The sequence below is a fragment of the Engystomops pustulosus genome, chromosome 1 (genome assembly GCF_040894005.1).
Source record: "Engystomops pustulosus chromosome 1, aEngPut4.maternal, whole genome shotgun sequence".
NCBI lineage: Eukaryota > Metazoa > Chordata > Amphibia > Anura > Leptodactylidae > Engystomops > Engystomops pustulosus.
This window is the reverse complement of record NC_092411.1, coordinates 260,187,713-260,204,192: the sequence shown is the minus strand read 5'-3', so window position 1 is coordinate 260,204,192 and position 16,480 is coordinate 260,187,713. Positions and strand designations below refer to the sequence as shown.

General features: G+C 46.6%; 1 protein-coding gene across 2 annotated transcripts in view; it reads left to right on the top strand.

Annotated features, from left to right (window-relative positions):
• The first annotated feature begins 254 nt into the window (after positions 1–254).
• Positions 255–16,480, top strand: part of STIM2 (stromal interaction molecule 2) — a 53,301-nt gene continuing 37,075 nt past the window's right edge. Inside the window, exon 1 of one of the 2 annotated variants that reach the window (XM_072125982.1) lies at positions 255–753. In XM_072125982.1, coding sequence (XP_071982083.1) covers positions 549–753 — 205 coding nt within the window. In that variant the 5' untranslated portion in view covers positions 255–548. The remainder of the gene's footprint in view (positions 754–16,480) is intronic. The other variant, XM_072125983.1, reaches the window with a different exon arrangement.

The following is a 16,480-nucleotide window of genomic DNA, read 5'->3' as shown; positions in this document are numbered from 1 at the left end:
CTGTGGGGGGATCTGTGACCAGGAGTTATTATACTGTGGGGGGATCTGTGACCAGGAGTTATTATATTGTGACTTGGTTATACTGTGGGGGATCTGCTGGAGGTGCGGGACAGTCCCAGGACATGAGCTCAGCGGCCGCTTGTCAGTGACTTCCCGCCCATGTCCGGTGACAGCTCCTCAGCCCTTGCTCATGCTCAGCAGCGCCGCCCGCACCTCCCACTCCACTAAGTGTCGAAATGAGTGAAGTCCCGGGCGCCGGCCGGCCGCCACCAGGCTCCTCCCTCCCATTCCCAAAGCCACGCCCCTTCCTCGGCCTCCTCCAACTCCTTTCAGCCAGGCCTTCAGTAACTCGCCCGAGCCCCGCCCATTTCTAGGCATTCGACGCTATTGCTCTTCCTCTTCACTCCGCCCACATACTGCGGAGTCCCCGCCTCTCTTGCTTACGTGTTTGTGTGGGCGCGTTCGTGTGGGAAAGCCGGGTGTACGCGCGCGGTGGCGGGTGTGAGTGTGTGACGGGTGAGAGCGGAGTCCCCGGTGCCCGAGATGTGATGACCCAGGCGGCGGCTACACGGGCTGCAGCCATGAGGAGCTGGGATGCGGCGGGCGGGGCGCCCGGGGCTTGGAGGCAGATCCCCGGTGTGTGCCTGGCGCTCCTCATCGCCGTGCTGCTGCTGCTTCCCCCGGCCTCGGTGTGCACGCTGTGTGAGGCGGACGGTGCGCGGAGGAGGCGGGACACCCCGGAGCTGCTGGCAGGTGAGTGCCCTAGGGTGATGCGGGGTACAGGGAGGTAAGTGCCCCAGGATGGTGAGAAGGATACACAGTGGTAGAGCTGAGTGCCTAGGGTGAGGTAGGTGGTGCTGGTAACTGGAGGGTGAGTACTAGGTTGATAAAGGTAGGTGAGTGCCCGATGTTGTGGTGGGCACAGGTGAGTGCCCCATGATAATGGTGTGTTGGGCACAGGTAGGTGAATGCCCCATGGTGATGGCGTGGTGGGCACAGGTAGGTGAGTGCCCCATGGTGATGGTGTGGTGGGCACAGGTAGGTGAGTGCCCCATGGTGATGGCGTGGTGGGCACAGGTAGGTGAGTGCCCCATGGTGATGGCGTGGTGGGCACAGGTAGGTGAGTGCCCCATGGTGATGGCGTGGTGGGCACAGGTAGGTGAGTGCCCCATGGTGATGGTGTGGTGGGCACAGGTAGGTGAGTGCCCCATGGTGATGGTGTGGTGGGCACAGGTAGGTGAGTGCCCCATGGTGATGGTGTGGTGGGCACAGGTAGGTGAGTGCCCCATGGTGATGGTGTGGTGGGCACAGGTAGGTGAGTGCCCCATGGTGATGGCGTGGTGGGCACAGGTAGGTGAGTGCCCCATGGTGATGGCGTGGTGGGCACAGGTAGGTGAGTGCCCCATGGTGATGGCGTGGTGGGCACAGGTAGGTGAGTGCCCCATGGTGATGGCGTGGTGGGCACAGGTAGGTGAGTGCCCCATGGTGATGTGTGGTGGGCACAGGTAGGTGAGTGCCCCATGGTGATGGCGTGGTGGGCACAGGTAGGTGAGTGCCCCATGGTGATGGCGTGGTGGGCACAGGTAGGTGAGTGCCCCATGGTGATGGTAATAGTGTGTTGGGTTTCGGAGGTTGAGTTCTCCAGAGTGATGGTGCGGTGCTCACAGGTAGGTGAGTGCCCCCGGGTGATGGTGGGCACAGGTAGGTGAGTGCCCCTGGGTGATGGTGGGCACAGGTAGGTGAGTGCCCCCGGGTGATGGTGGGCACAGGTAGGTGAGTGCCCCCGGGTGGTGGTGGGCACAGGTAGGTGAGTGCCCCCGGGTGGTGGTGGGCACTTCTGTACTGACTGTTGGTGCCAACCACTAGCAGACACTTTTACTCTGGCTTCTGGTCCTCTATATTTTCCTCTTCAGCAGTGATGGATGCGGCTTCTCCTCCCACCACCTCCGGTATTGTGCATCCTGTAGACCCTTGTCCTCTCCTCTAGTCAGGGGCTTGTAAGCTTTGACCAGCCCGATGGACGTATTGGCAGCCACTTATCTCTTTCTGCTCCTGTGTTTATGGTGGAGCTGTAGATGTAGATGTGATCACAAGGTGCTTATATTACAGCTCACCATGGACTATGGAGATGTGGATCCTGCAGGTGATGATTGGCAAGTCTGGACAAGGAGAGGATGATGTCCTCCTCTGGTGTCAGGCCAGTGTTTTTCTTCACAATGCCTTAGTCCAGGAATGAATTTATGAAAAACACCAACCTGGTTCTACATCACATGTCCATGACCTAGAAAGGAACCTGTTGGAGTATGACAAACTTCTATACAAAGTATCTGTTCTGGTCATCCAACCCCCATGCTCATAGGACCTAGCATTGTATCCGGCCTAGAATGGATGTCTGAGGACATCTCTTACCACTTTTCATGACATCAACTAAATGCTTGAGGGTACCTTGCACTATGTACACAACATAAAACCGGCTCTTGAGAGTATCTGACACCATGTAGACCACCAAGAATGGGTGTCCTACCAACATTTCCCTTAATGTACCCATAAATCTCCTAGAACTGATGCTTCAGAGTATCTAATCCCTTGCGTAACTTGGTATGGATGCTTGAGAAGACACAGTGCACATTCTAGTATAGACTTGTTGGTCAGATATGTTCAATAATGGAAGCGTGAGGTTACTTATCGCTCACAATATACGCCTGAAGGCATCTGACTCTTTGTTTGCTTCCTAGATTGGATGCCTGAGTGTGACCTAGAACTTAAAGGGAACCTGTCATCAGAAATTGATCTAATAAACCACTACCAGTATGTTGTCAAGCAGTTGAACACATTCAATATCTGGTTTCTTTCATGACCCAATATGGTGGAATCATCCAGACAATCAACTTTGAAGCGAGATGCAAGTTGGTTGTATAAAGTCAAGGAGGCGGAGATTTTAACACTGAAGTCAAGCTCTCTCTGCCTCAGAAAATTGAGGGTCCTGCATTCAGAGCCATGACTAGCCAGACCTCCTGACGTCTGATGCATGACCTCAGTCACAGAGGAGGAGGCGCTCACAGCTCCCCCGCCTTTACTTTGGTGTCAAACTCTTCTCCTCCTTGACTTTATACAACCAAGTTACATCTCACTTCAAAGTTGACTTTCTCAATGATGCCTCCACCCTGAACCATAACTAGAAGGTATTACATTACCTGACAATATACTAGTGGAGATTTATTAGTACAATTGCTGATGACAGGTTCCCTTTAAGGCATCTAACTACCTGCGTGACCAAGGATAAATGCTTGAGGGTATCTTACTCTAGGTTGAACTCTTGGTGGTGTTTTTAGGGTTGGAAACTATCAAGAATGGATGCCTCCGGGTACCTATCCCTACAAACATCAGAATATACGCCTGGAGGTATCTAACTATTTGTACGTATTTTAGATTGGGGGCCTGAAGGTTACCAACCCCCTAAATATGACATGGAACGGATGTTTGATGTTAGAAGCTTGAGGGGCCTAAAGGGTTAGATACACTCGAGTGGTTGACTGAGGGGGGCCCTATATACATCTGAGAATGGATCTTGGGGGCATCTTACACCCATAAATACGCTGACAACCCAATGTACGTGTGCCCTGTTCTCCACAGATGGTGCCCCCCTTGAAGAGTCAGTCTATATACTAATCTGCCTCAGGGGCACTAATAGGACTCGGCTATGTTTGGGCCGTGTAATGGAATCTCCTCTACAGATCAGATTTTACCCCCCCCCCCCTCCCTTTAATACGCATCGGTGGTCTCCTGATCCATGGGGGAGTAGTTGAGCTGTGAATGCAGCATGGCTCTGCTGTGGTAGATGTGTCAGCATGAGGCTGCCTATTTTTTTTTCTTCCTGGGAACCTCCTGCTGTCAAAATGGATTTTCCCAGTATTTTTTTTTTTTTTTGCCCTAATTGTTTTTTTTTTTTCCCCCGGCTGATGATGAAACGATGCGGTGGCTTTATTACGCTGCATCTCGGCGTTGGTCGGTCTGTAGGGGACTCTGCTATGTGAGACTGCATGGAGGGGAGAAGAAGCAGCAGCAGCAATGCGGTATTCAGCAAAGTGGGGAATAGCTGCTGGATGGCCGGGAGGGGGCTTCCTGACACCGGAGGGGGGTCCCTGGCTGCAGGATTCCTTCTTGGAAGGCAACCCCTTTGTCGTCCTCGCTGTAATTGTCAGCATCCTCCGGGAGGAATGAGGAAGCGGCAGGCGGAGAGACATAAGCAAATGATTAGGTTTCACAGGGAAAGTGCTGAGTGTATGTACACGCCGCTGCCATCACATCCAGGGAAAGGCTCTATCCTCACCTGATATGCTGACGGCCACACGACTGCACTGGCTGATTATTAGAGGAAATTGTTTGTTTTTTTTTTTTTTTTTTTTTGAACGGACGACCCCATTGAGCTTAGTTGGTGCTGCCAACATAAAATCGGAGACAGAAACCATATCAATAGTATACAAATATAATACACAATACAGTGAAAATCGGTCTTCCGGGTGTTAATTATAAATATAATTTGAATAAAAAAGAAGCTTAATTATAAATCTAACAAACAATATCCTACAAATATTAATAAAATAAATAAGATGGAGATAAAGGGGATGATTTGTTGAACTAGTAGTAGGGGATGATGTAGAAAACCAAAAGAATGGTTACCTCTGAGGTCTCCGTGGCCATGCACAGTCTCTATTAGTATACTTGGGCTGCAGAGGGGATGTTAGGTTGGCCGCGCGTACCCGAGTCAGCCTATCGGTGGCCAGCGGACGCTACAGTCACCACCGAAGTCTCTGTATACAAAATAGAGACTGGCGGTGATTGGTTGGGGTGGAGGGGGGGGGGTTACGTTTTGGATCGGAGGCGAGAACAGAGGAAAGTCTTGGATTAGCCCTTTTAATAATATAGAATGACATGTTTTTCCTATACAAGGGTTAGAGGAGTCTCCTGTAGTAATGGGGCCAGTAATAAAGATCAGCGTTACGTCAGTCCTATAGAAGTGAATAGTCCTGCAAACACATTTCTACCTGAGGGGACCCTTGTTCTGCCAATCCCATGGACTCCCAGAAGTTGTTTTCCCATTTATAGTTTAGGTGCCCCTTAGCCACATGTAGACCACGGGTGCTGGGGACCTACAGCAGCACAGAGATTTTGAATTACAACTTGTTCAACTATACAACTTTACTTCTAACATGTTTGTACGTGAAAGAAAGATGCAGATCAATGTAGCACCAAGACTGCTCAGGTACTTGGAGAACCTGTCACCAGGAATGTCATTTATAGCTGGTGACAGGTTCCATTAGCCTATGCTATGCTGATTATACAAATGCCTTTGTCAGCATTCTGAATCATTTCAGTTAGTTTATAAAACTTTGCCTGGCTCCCTGCCAGCAGCATGTGATGTGTTCCTGGGGAGGGGCAGCTGCAGCCTGTGTGCGCCTGTGTCTCCTCATGTATTCTTCCTCTCCTCCACACCATCCTCCTCCACTTCCTGCTCATTGCACATGACAGGAAATGGGGGTGGAGGGAGAGAGCTGGATGAGTGAGGAGGAGACTGAGACACAGGCACAAAGACTGCAGTTTCCCCCTCCTCTGGGCCTCGCCACACGCTGCTGGCAGGGAGCCAGGCAATGTGAATTAAACTTATATAGAGTACTGAAATGATTCAGTATTCTGACATTTTTAAGATCTGCATGGCATAGGCAATAGTAACCTGTCACCAGCTAAAAATGACATTCCTGGTGACAGGTTCACGTTAAGCCTGGCTGTGGTTCCCTTTATAGCTGGGAGTGCCTTATGTATGAGGCTCCTGAGAATCAGTGTTATACATTATTGAGAAAGGCAGAAGTGGCCTCCGGTTTCTCAGCGACACAGGAAGTTTGGCGTCATATCCCCTTCCGTAGTTACAATGTTTTATCCATAACCCTCTACATATTTATACATAGTGCACGGTCGCTGTATAATACGCTGCATCCTGTTTGGTATTTTTATGTTTTGTGGGAGCAAATCAAAACTTATCAGGACTTCATCTTCACCAAATAAGATTTGGTTGTTAGGTATTTTGTAGTTGGTCTATGCACAGAGGTTATTGAGCCTCCACAGACTCTCTGACAATCACAGTGCAGTATTCAATAACCATTTTAACATTTCCCTTAAAGGAAACCTACCATATGATTTGTTGCATTATGAAGCAAACATACCTTGAGAGTGCTGTAGCTACACTGATGCAGGATCATATCTTGGTTAATCCCTGTGCTGAGTGGTTTTGCTGAAAAAACTATTAAACATTTAGGACCACGGGAAAGCTGAGTCAGCATGGCTGCTTACATAAACACATTACACCCAGAACATGGCATTGGACATGGAGGTTAGTCAAGACATGACTAATCAACCTAATCTGAATGACTCATACGCAGGGGGATGGTGCAGCAATTGATTATTCTTCCTTCAGGCACAAACCAGGGATAATGTCGTACTGTCCTGCAATGAATAACTCGGGTGCTAGGAGAAGCGCTGAACCAGCCATAGAAGTGACAGAGCTTCATTATCATAATGTTATATCTGTTTTATCAGCAAAACCACCAAGCTCAGGGATTAACCAAGATATGATCCTGCATCAGTGTAGCTACAGCAGTCTCAAGGTATGTGTGCTTCATAATGCATCAAATCAAATGGTAAGTTTCCTTTAACGTTTCTCCCCTGCTATGGTAATCCCAGTTGCAGGGATTCTGTACACCCATCACTGCACCCAATCACTGGCCTCCACATTTTTGAGTCTCTTATCAATGTATGGAATGGTATCCGTACAAGAACAAGGACGGAATATTTTAGCTTTTTTTTTTTTTTTTTTTTTTTTTACAGAAAAATACTTAAAAAATTATGCAAAGCAACCTGAGGGGCTCCTGGCTCAATTAACATCTAAGTAGCCTGGAGCCCTTAAGACTCATTTGCATTATTTTTAAAACCTTTTTATGCAAAAACAAGGGCATAAGACCCTAAAAGAAGAGTATATTCTGCCAGAGGGGGCGCACACTAGTATATCCTTGTGCTTGGTTTACAATCCTTCATCCTGGTGGTAGATTTCCTTTAATGTGCATTGTGGGCACATCTTTGGGTGACTTGTTTTACCCTGTATGACAAGGAAAAAGATGTAGAAGCATCAAGAGCAGAAGTTATGGAGATCGGTTCGTCGCAGTATAACCTTTATTATTTTACACCATTTTATGCCTTTTTACTCAAGTGGGACCAAAACTATTCTCTGACACAAATATTCGCATTTACGGACTGTAACCAATCATATAAATGATAAAGTAGTAAATCGGTTACACCATGATAAAGCAGTATTACAACAAACTTTCCTATACAAAGAGAGGAAGCGAACATGGCTCAAGAGGTACGCAGCGCCTCTGAAGACTGCCGCCTCCACTGAATATATAATTACACTGCAATAATCCATAGTCTTTTTTTTTTTTTTTTCTTAATTGATCTCCTGGTTCATATCCAAGAATTGCAAACTGGAGGAAGGATTAAAATCATCTTTGCCAAAAGAACGTCTGCCTTTGGAGAATATTTTGTGACAAGTCATGGGAAAGTTAGAAAGTATGTAATTAACACAGAGCTGATAGTTGGGAAAACACAATTTTTAAGTTTTATGGTTTTTGGATGACAAAATTGTATTTTGGGCAGATTGTCCCTAGATGCCGGCCCGGTGTGACCGGTTGTACTTGTTTTTTGTTTTTTTAATGCCAAATTAGTTACGGTCTAGTAAGTACAGGCGGTCCCCTACTTAAGGACACCCGACTTACAGACAACCCATAGTTACAGACGGACCCCTCTGCCCACTGTGACCTCTGGTGAAGCTCTCTGGATGCTTTACTATAGTCCCAGACTGCACTGATCATCTGTAAGATGTCTGTAATGAAGCTTTATTGATAATTCTTGGTCCAATTACACCAAAAATTTTTAAAACTCCAATTGTCACTGGGGCAAAAGAAAAAAAATTGTCTAGAACTTCCATTATAAAATATACAGTTTCGACTTACATACAAATTCAACTTAAGAACAAACCTCCAGACCCTATCTTGTATGTAACCCGGGGACTGCCTGTACAGCACTTGGCCATCTCTAGCATCGAGAATGAATATCCCGTAAGTAATATGTTTGACGTTCAGCTTTGTTCGGCTTGGTAGCGGGTACCTCGTTCTCGTGATTGGTGGGGGACCTCTGGATAAGAATAATTTTTCCTTGGATCAACCCCTAAAAAGGGAATCGTTCAGCAGCCCAATGGATAAAAGATAATTGTCTGATACTGTTGGTTCATCTGGAGGTTCTCCTGACCTTCCCCTATGGAGACTGGGACTTGAGATATCTCCGGTCCTGTGTCTTACTCTATAGAAATGTATGGGGTAAAGGATGAAACTCTATGGGACTGAGCTCTCCAGGAAAGCTTGAAGGATCCCATCTCTATGGGACTGATGAAGGGCACCTGCAGCCCACCAGCTATTGGATGTCTATCCCGTGTCCTGTCTTTTGTGATGGCTTTGGCTGTTGGCTATGTTACTGATCGCCCCGTGGTCACCCGTAGAAATTCGGCACTCGTATAATTAAGTTGCAGGTGCATACACAGATCTACAGTTTTAAGGGTCGGGCATCCACACACCATACAACATAGCGATCTGCAATATCTACTAGACTCAATGCTTCTCCTACATAAACAGCCTTGGCACATGAGGGAATTTGGGAATATGGAAATGCAACAATATAAAGTAGACCGGAATTAAGTGGAAATGGGATCAGGAAAAGCTTTACAAGCTACTTCTTGTATCCTGGCCCACACCACGTCTGTCTTTAGAGAGTCAACGTCCCGTCTTTCCTCTGCGTTGGCCAGTGTGCAAGAAACAAACTGAGGCTTCATTCACGCTGAAGTCTTATCCCCCTCCCCGGATCTCTGTTACCTGGTTTTTTTGCAGAAAGGGTGAGCGTGGCATCTGAGGGCACTGCCCTGCTTGGCAGGATAGTGACCAATGTCATGGGAAACTAATAGAAATGACCCTGGAGCAAGAAGGGTGTGTGCTATTAAGAGTTAAGTGAGAATTTTAGCAATCACCCTCCCTTCCATAGAAGAATGTCTTGGCAGAGCCGCTTCCTTTGGACCCCACCATTTGTTGTACTTGACAGCTGAGTCTCCGCAGCCAGCTCATGCTTATAGTCTGTGATCCAGATAAAGCTCCAAATATGCAGGAAGATTATCGGCGATAGATGTGACCCCACAAATTTTCTATCCTTGCTACAATGGGAAAAAGAACATGATGGAAATAAGATCTATTGGGTTAGAAGGGACAAGTATCATGACTAAGGAGCCCATGGAGGGGACTATTGGGCTGTGAACCCATAACTAGGAGGAGTACCCCTTCACATTCACAGGCAACGTTCCTAATGACAAGTAACATGACTAAGGAGGCGAAGTAGGAGATCATGGGACTCTGGTACCCAGGACTAGGAGGAACACCTACCACATGTTCATAGCCGCAGTCCTGAAGGACAAGTAACAGGATTAAGGAGTCCAAGGAAGAGATCATCGTTCTGTGACCCACCACTAGGTGTAATATCTCCGCCATAACATCCATTTCGAAGGACTAGTAACATGACTAAGGAGCCACAGTTGGAAATCATTGGTCTGTGGACCCATCACTAGGAGGAATACCTTCCCCATGGACATAACTGCAGTCCTGAAGGACAAGTGACATGACTGAGGAGCCCAAGGAAGAGATCATGGGTGTTTGGCTAATGATTGGTGGATCCCATTGGCATTGATGAGGAGAGGTTTCTATTAAAAAAAAAATATACATTTTTTGTTAATTTTTTGCAAAGGGTGGCAGAATAAGGTTGAGCAATGACCTAGGATCAGGACAAAATGAAGCTCCTTAGTTGATACCCATCAATAAACAAAGTGCTTTCCAAAGAGTAACTGTATAATATCTATATACTACTACAAATAATCTGTGTATACCAATAAGAATATACAGTTATACAATAAAATAATCTCCCATTTATCTGCACAAAACACTTTACTTACACACAAGAATATCCAAGTCAAACCATCAAAACATGTTATAAACCATGTCTAAAACCACAAAAATATATTGCCCCATCTGGTCACCATCCCCTAGTACCATAAAATAAGGTCAATGTTGGGGACAACATGGATACAAGTCAACATTGTGTACAAAGCAAACACAGTTCACTCATATAGGTAGAAATTACAAACTGTATAAGGGATACTCCAGTGACGGGGGGTGGTCACCCACCCACCGATGGAGGTCAGTACATGGAGACTGGAGGAGCTGCTGGAGCCACTGCACTATATTACTATAGAAAAGAGTCCTGTAGTGTTTATTGTTCCACGTTTTGGCTCCTTTAATGTATTTTCCGCAGCAAGTGCATGAATATTTCTCATGGATGGGATCCAGGACTCGACAATGGATCTTGGATTGAGGTGTACAGCATAAGAGGCTTCCAGATATACGACAGCTGAGACAGGACTCGGAGGAGCATTTGTTATACATATACACAGGCAGTCCCCGGTTACATACAAGATAGGTACTTTAGGTTTGTACTTTCAGCGTAACTGTAAAGTTACTGGAGAGAGCACAGCTGGAGAGAGACTTTGATAACAATTTCAACAATGGCTATAACATGGTTCTAGCTTCTTCCTATCCTGAGATATAGCTTCATATAGCTATCATCTCTTGTTATAAATTCATATTCAGCTATTACTGAAGTGGGCGGCTCTTCCTGGTTGTGATGTCAGCTAAGGGCAGTGAAGCCAGAGCACTCGGGGCATTCATATGAATCGGGACAGCAGGTTGTTATTGGACAATATAAGTCGCATGTGATAAGTCACATGTTTGTGATATCGCTCTGGGTCCTATTTTGTTGCATTCCTCTACTACTGTCCCTCCAAACAAGCAGTTTCTCTTCTCCATCCCACCTGGCGTGCTTATGTGGGTGTCCTTAGGTCGGTGACCACCTGTATATAATTTTAAAAAGAATGTGTTTTTATTGGCCAATGGGTGTTACCATTTTCTTTTATGGGAGAGGGTTGTCAGCGTGCTATGTGACCTGTTAAATAAGAGATGTGTGTGTGATTGGAGACCTGTTCACCTAATTTTCATTTTTTTTTTTTGTTTTTTAATGTAGATTTCTGAAGCACGTTTTTTAAGCCCCAATTAATCGGTGCAGATTACGCCTGATGTTGGGTCATGCTATTTTTTAATTTGGATTTTAGCGAGCGTCTTTCAAAGCAAGTGGTACAAGTGAAATGCAATCGGAGGGAGGCAGGTTTCTATGTGTCACAACATATCCGCCTTGTTATCGATGATAACCAAGTGTCTTCTGAAAAGTGATCTTTACAGAACTGAAAGGCTTTAGTGGCCAAAGTAAGAATCTGCACAGTTTTGGCAAATAAAAAGTGACAAGTATAATTTGATAAAACTTAATTTTTATTATCTTTGGCTGTAGTTGTCCTATTCAATATCTCATCCAGGTCTCCCGGGCTGGAGAAATAGCAGAGAAATCCTGGGAATATGGTGGTATACGGAGAATACTCTGGATGACGTAGAGAGCTGGCGATGTGCTCCTCTTATTGTCTGGCAGTGCTGGATACCAGCCGTGTGTGTGTGTGGCTATGCTCTGCAGTAGGACTTGTGATGAGTAAGCGCTGCGAGGGAATGCTTGCCATCTGCTTGTCACATTAGGCGGACTATTGGCACAGCACGTTTCACAATGTTTCATATCCTATTCCAGTTGATAAAAGCTAAAGCTGCTCCCCGCATATTGTGTATTCTTGTCGGTATTTGTTAAAGGGAACCCGTCGCCTTTAAAAAAATGGTGTGTGCTGCAAACAGCATGTTATAGAGCAGTAGGAGCAGAGTTTATTATACTTGGTGTCCTATTTGCAGGTAGTATGTAACAGAAGGGAGATTTAAGCTTGTTATACACTATGTATGTTATAGAGCAGGAGGGACAGGGCTGATAGTAAATGGTGTCCTATCTGTTGTAGGCAGCATGTTATACGGAGGAAGTAGTAGAGTAGATTGTAGATGGGGTTTTATCTGCAGGCAGCATGTTCTAGAGCAGTGATGGCTAACCTATGGCACTGGTGCCAGAGGTGGCACTCGGAGCCCTTCCTGTGGGCACCCAGGCCATCACCAGAGATGACTCCAGGTAACTTCCTGCAGTCCCAGACAGCCCAGGACTTGATGTGCACGGAGCTATTTTAAAGTGACAGCTCTACCTGGGACTATTTTCTGCTTTATTGGTGTCCTCAGGTGCTGGTATCAATGAAAACTGTGACAGAGAAGGGAGTATAAATCACATATTAAATTTCTGTGTTGGCACTTTGCGATAAATAAGCGGGTCTATGTTGTAGTTTGGGCACTCGGTCTCTAAAAGGTTCGCCATCACTGTTCTAGAGCAAGGAGAGCTGAGCAGAATATACAAAGTGTCTTGTCTACTTGCAGCATGTTAGAGGAGGAGAAGCTGAGCAGTTTGTACACTGTGTCCTATCTGCAGGCAACCTGTTATAGAGCAGGAGGAGCTGAGCAGATTGTACATAGTGTCCTATCTGCAGGCAGCATGTTATAGAGCAGGAGGAGCAGAGTAGATTGTACATAGTGTCCTATCTGCAGGCAGCATGTTATAGAGCAGGAGGAGCAGAGTAGATTGTACATAGTGTCCTGTATGCAGGCAGCATGTTATAGAGCAGGAGGAGCAGAGTAGATTGTACATAGTGTCCTGTATGCAGGCAGCATGTTATAGAGCAGGAGGAGCAGAGTAGATTGTACATAGTGTCCTGTATGCAGGCAGCATGTTATAGAGCAGGAGGAGCTGAGAAGATTGTACATAGTGTCCTGTATGCAGGCAGCATGTTATAGAGCAGGAGGAGCTGAGCAGAATGTACATAGTGTCCTGTATGCAGGCTGCATATTATAGAGCAGGAGGAGCTGAGCAGATTGTACATTGTGTCCTATATGCATGCAGCATGTTATAGAGCAGGAGGAGCTGAGCAGATTGTACATAGTGTCCTGTATGCAGGCAGCATGTTATAGAGCAGGAGGAGCTGAGCACCTTGTCTATAGAAGACTTCTGAGCGTGATTGGTCGTCCTTCTGCAGTATCCGTGTATCTAGTACAGACACATGAGCCAGAGGAAATAAGGATTTGTTATTTTGGATACTTTGTTCTTCCATCGCACCATTAAGGAGGTGCGCAGGGAGGACACGTAGCCGTGGTCTGTGGTGTCCTCCCTTATGTTATAGTAAGAAGGGGACTTGTAGTGTGTGAGGAGCCTGAAGCGCTGATGTAGAAATCTGTGTATTAAATAGTTTCATTGCAGGTTTTAGTATTTCGGTGTGTTAGTGCAGCCCCAGAACTTCTGGTGTTGTCAGAGACTGTACAGCGCGTCTACGAATTCTCTAATAACAAGTGTCCATCCTCATCGGCTCCGGCGCGCTCAGTAATCTCCTGATGTAACGGAAATTGTGGTGGTTACTGGGTCAGGACATCTTTGTAGCGAGGACGCACATGATGATTGACGCCTAAACAAGTGCCCCCTCTCTCTGCATAAGGGGGGGAGGGGGGATAATCTCATTTGAAGACAACCTACAATTTCGGTCTCCAGTCACTCTGGGTTTTCTTGGAGAGCATAATTATAGCGATGTGTCCATCTCGGGCGTCTGGATATAATATTATGGCTGCTGATGTTGAGTCGGGAGACACGGTCCTGCCCCAGATGGACTGAGGTCTTATAATTTCACAGTTATAGGATTTCTAACACCCATCCATGACAAGTTGTGTTCCTCACTAGTCATTTAGGATCATAGAATAGAATAGATTTGGTTGTAATGGGTTAAATTGCTGGGATATGGCTGACTTTGTGGTCTTAGGGCATCCGTCTTTAAAAACCGCGACTGATCCCGAGGATGTGGGAGATCTTTGAGTCTTTCTAGAACGGCCAGTGCAGGGGGAAAGCCCAGATGTGGGGGGAAAATTGGTGAATAGGTCACAACTTCTTATATTACAGAGAGTAATGAGAGCTGCTTGATCAAACGAGCCGTGCACCTGTTAGACATCACATGACCAGGGATATAACGAGACGTGCACCTGTGTGACATCACATGACCAGGGATATAACGAGACGTGCGCCTATGTGACATCACATGACCGTGGATATAACGAGCCGTGCACCTGTGTGACATCACATGACCAGCGCTTTAACGAGCCGTGCGCCTATGTGACATCACATGACCAGCGCTTTAACGAGCCATGCACCTGTGTGACATCCAATGACCATGGATATAACGAGCCGTGCGCCTGTGTGACATCACATGACCAGCGATATAACGAGCCATGCACCTGTGTGACATCCAATGACCATGGATATAACGAGCCATGCACCTGTGTGACATCCAATGACCATGGATATAACGAGCCGTGCACCTGTGTGACATCACATGACCAGGGACCGGGTTTTAGCGAGTAACAATGAAGCTTTCTGTTGAATGAAGACAAGCAGAGATCTAGAAAACCTACGAAATTGATTCACAATGTATATGGGAACATTTTTAACTCTTCACTAAATAATTGATATTGTCTGTGTGTTGGACATCTTCTATAACCTCTGGAGAGTCCCAGTGATGTGGAGAATGAGGCTCTTAATGTCCACTGGAGTGTCCCATGTAAATGGAGTTATTGTTTATGTTCCCAACTTGTTCTTGGTCCCTTCTAATGGACCAAAGTCTAATATAGGGGAATGGAGTGTAGGCTGGGCACGAGTGTCAGTGATTGGGATTAAACTGGTTGTGCTAGTTCCATATAGGAACTAATGCCTACCTCAGTACTTACCTCTGGTCCATTTGTACCTGCTACAGCCTAATACAAGTCTCTACCAGCGGCGGCAGCGGGTGCAAGCGGACGACATATTGTCACGATGAGCCTGTGCATATTAACAAAGAGGGGGCGGTGATGGGAGGCCTCACCCTGGACTGTAGGTTGTATCAAGGTAAGTATTAGTTCCTTCCATGGCCAATAGTTAAAAAAATTTAAATCCAGGAAAATGCCTTTTAAGGGACTTGTGGTAGGTACAATATGGTATGATAGGATATTATTCCCCCCTCGGTTGGTCCGCAGCCTAGTACCCATCGCCGAGCTCTGCACACTACGGGCACACCAGTACACGTTTGCAGAGGTTTCGTGACGCACGCGCCTCCTCGCTCGCTGCAGGGGTTGAGCTTTTCACCCCACAGTCTTCCTCCGCTATGTGGAAGCCACTAAACCAAACAGGAAGCGGTGTATCTATATATAAACGTGTTGTGTGTACATGTATAACGTGGGGGCGCCATGTATCAGAATGTGATAATCCGGAACCAGTGACTGTAGTATCTTACACCAATGTCCTCACATGTGGGGCACAGCGCAGGCTTTATGTACTGTACACGTCTGTGATATAGACTATATGCGGCTTATCCGCCTCGTGTTCCTGGTCGGCCCCCGTTATTGTGGAGCCCTGATAACCGGCAGGAAGTATGTGAGGAGAGATAAGGCCATGGGGTCCCTCTGATTTACTGCACATGTCTGCTCCGGGCCTGATAGTGACTGGACCAGAACATAGGAATCATAAGTGACTGCTTCCTGCTACTTTAGGACCCAGGGCTAATGGGTGACAGTCACCTAAAAGGCATTAACTATTTGGATGACTACAGGACTAGGTTTGTGACTGGACTGGTTATCACCGTACTGTCCTGTTTTCTGACATTACAAGCTATAGGAATCACTGCTGCCCCGGGGCGGTCGTCTACTTACAGCAAATAATTGATTGTTGGTGTAATCATTTCCTCATCATTTCTAGATCTCCGCTCTTTCTACAGAAAGCTTCCTGTGGATAAAAACTGGTCCCTGGTCATGTGATGTCACACAGGTGCAAGCTCATATCACAGAGAGTAATGAGAGCCTTGTGATATAACGAGCCGTGCACCTATGTGACATCACACAACCAGGGTATATAACGAGTCATGCACCTGGGTGACATATCCCTGGTTGTTATCCCTGTGATGTCAACGGTCACATCACATGACCAGGGATATAACGAGCCGAACACCTGTGTGACATCACATGACCAGGGATATAATGAGCCGTGCACCTGTGTGACATCACATGACCAGGGATATAACGAGCTGTGCACCTGTGTGACATCACACCACCAGGGATATAACGAGCTGTGCACCTGTGTGACATCACACCACCAGAGATATAACGAGCTGTGCACCTGTGTGACATCACATGACCAGGGATATAATGAGCCGTGCACCTGTGTGACATCACATGACCAGGGATATAACGAGCCGTGCACCTGTGTGACATCACATGACCAGGGATATAACGAGCCGTGCACCTGTGTGACATCA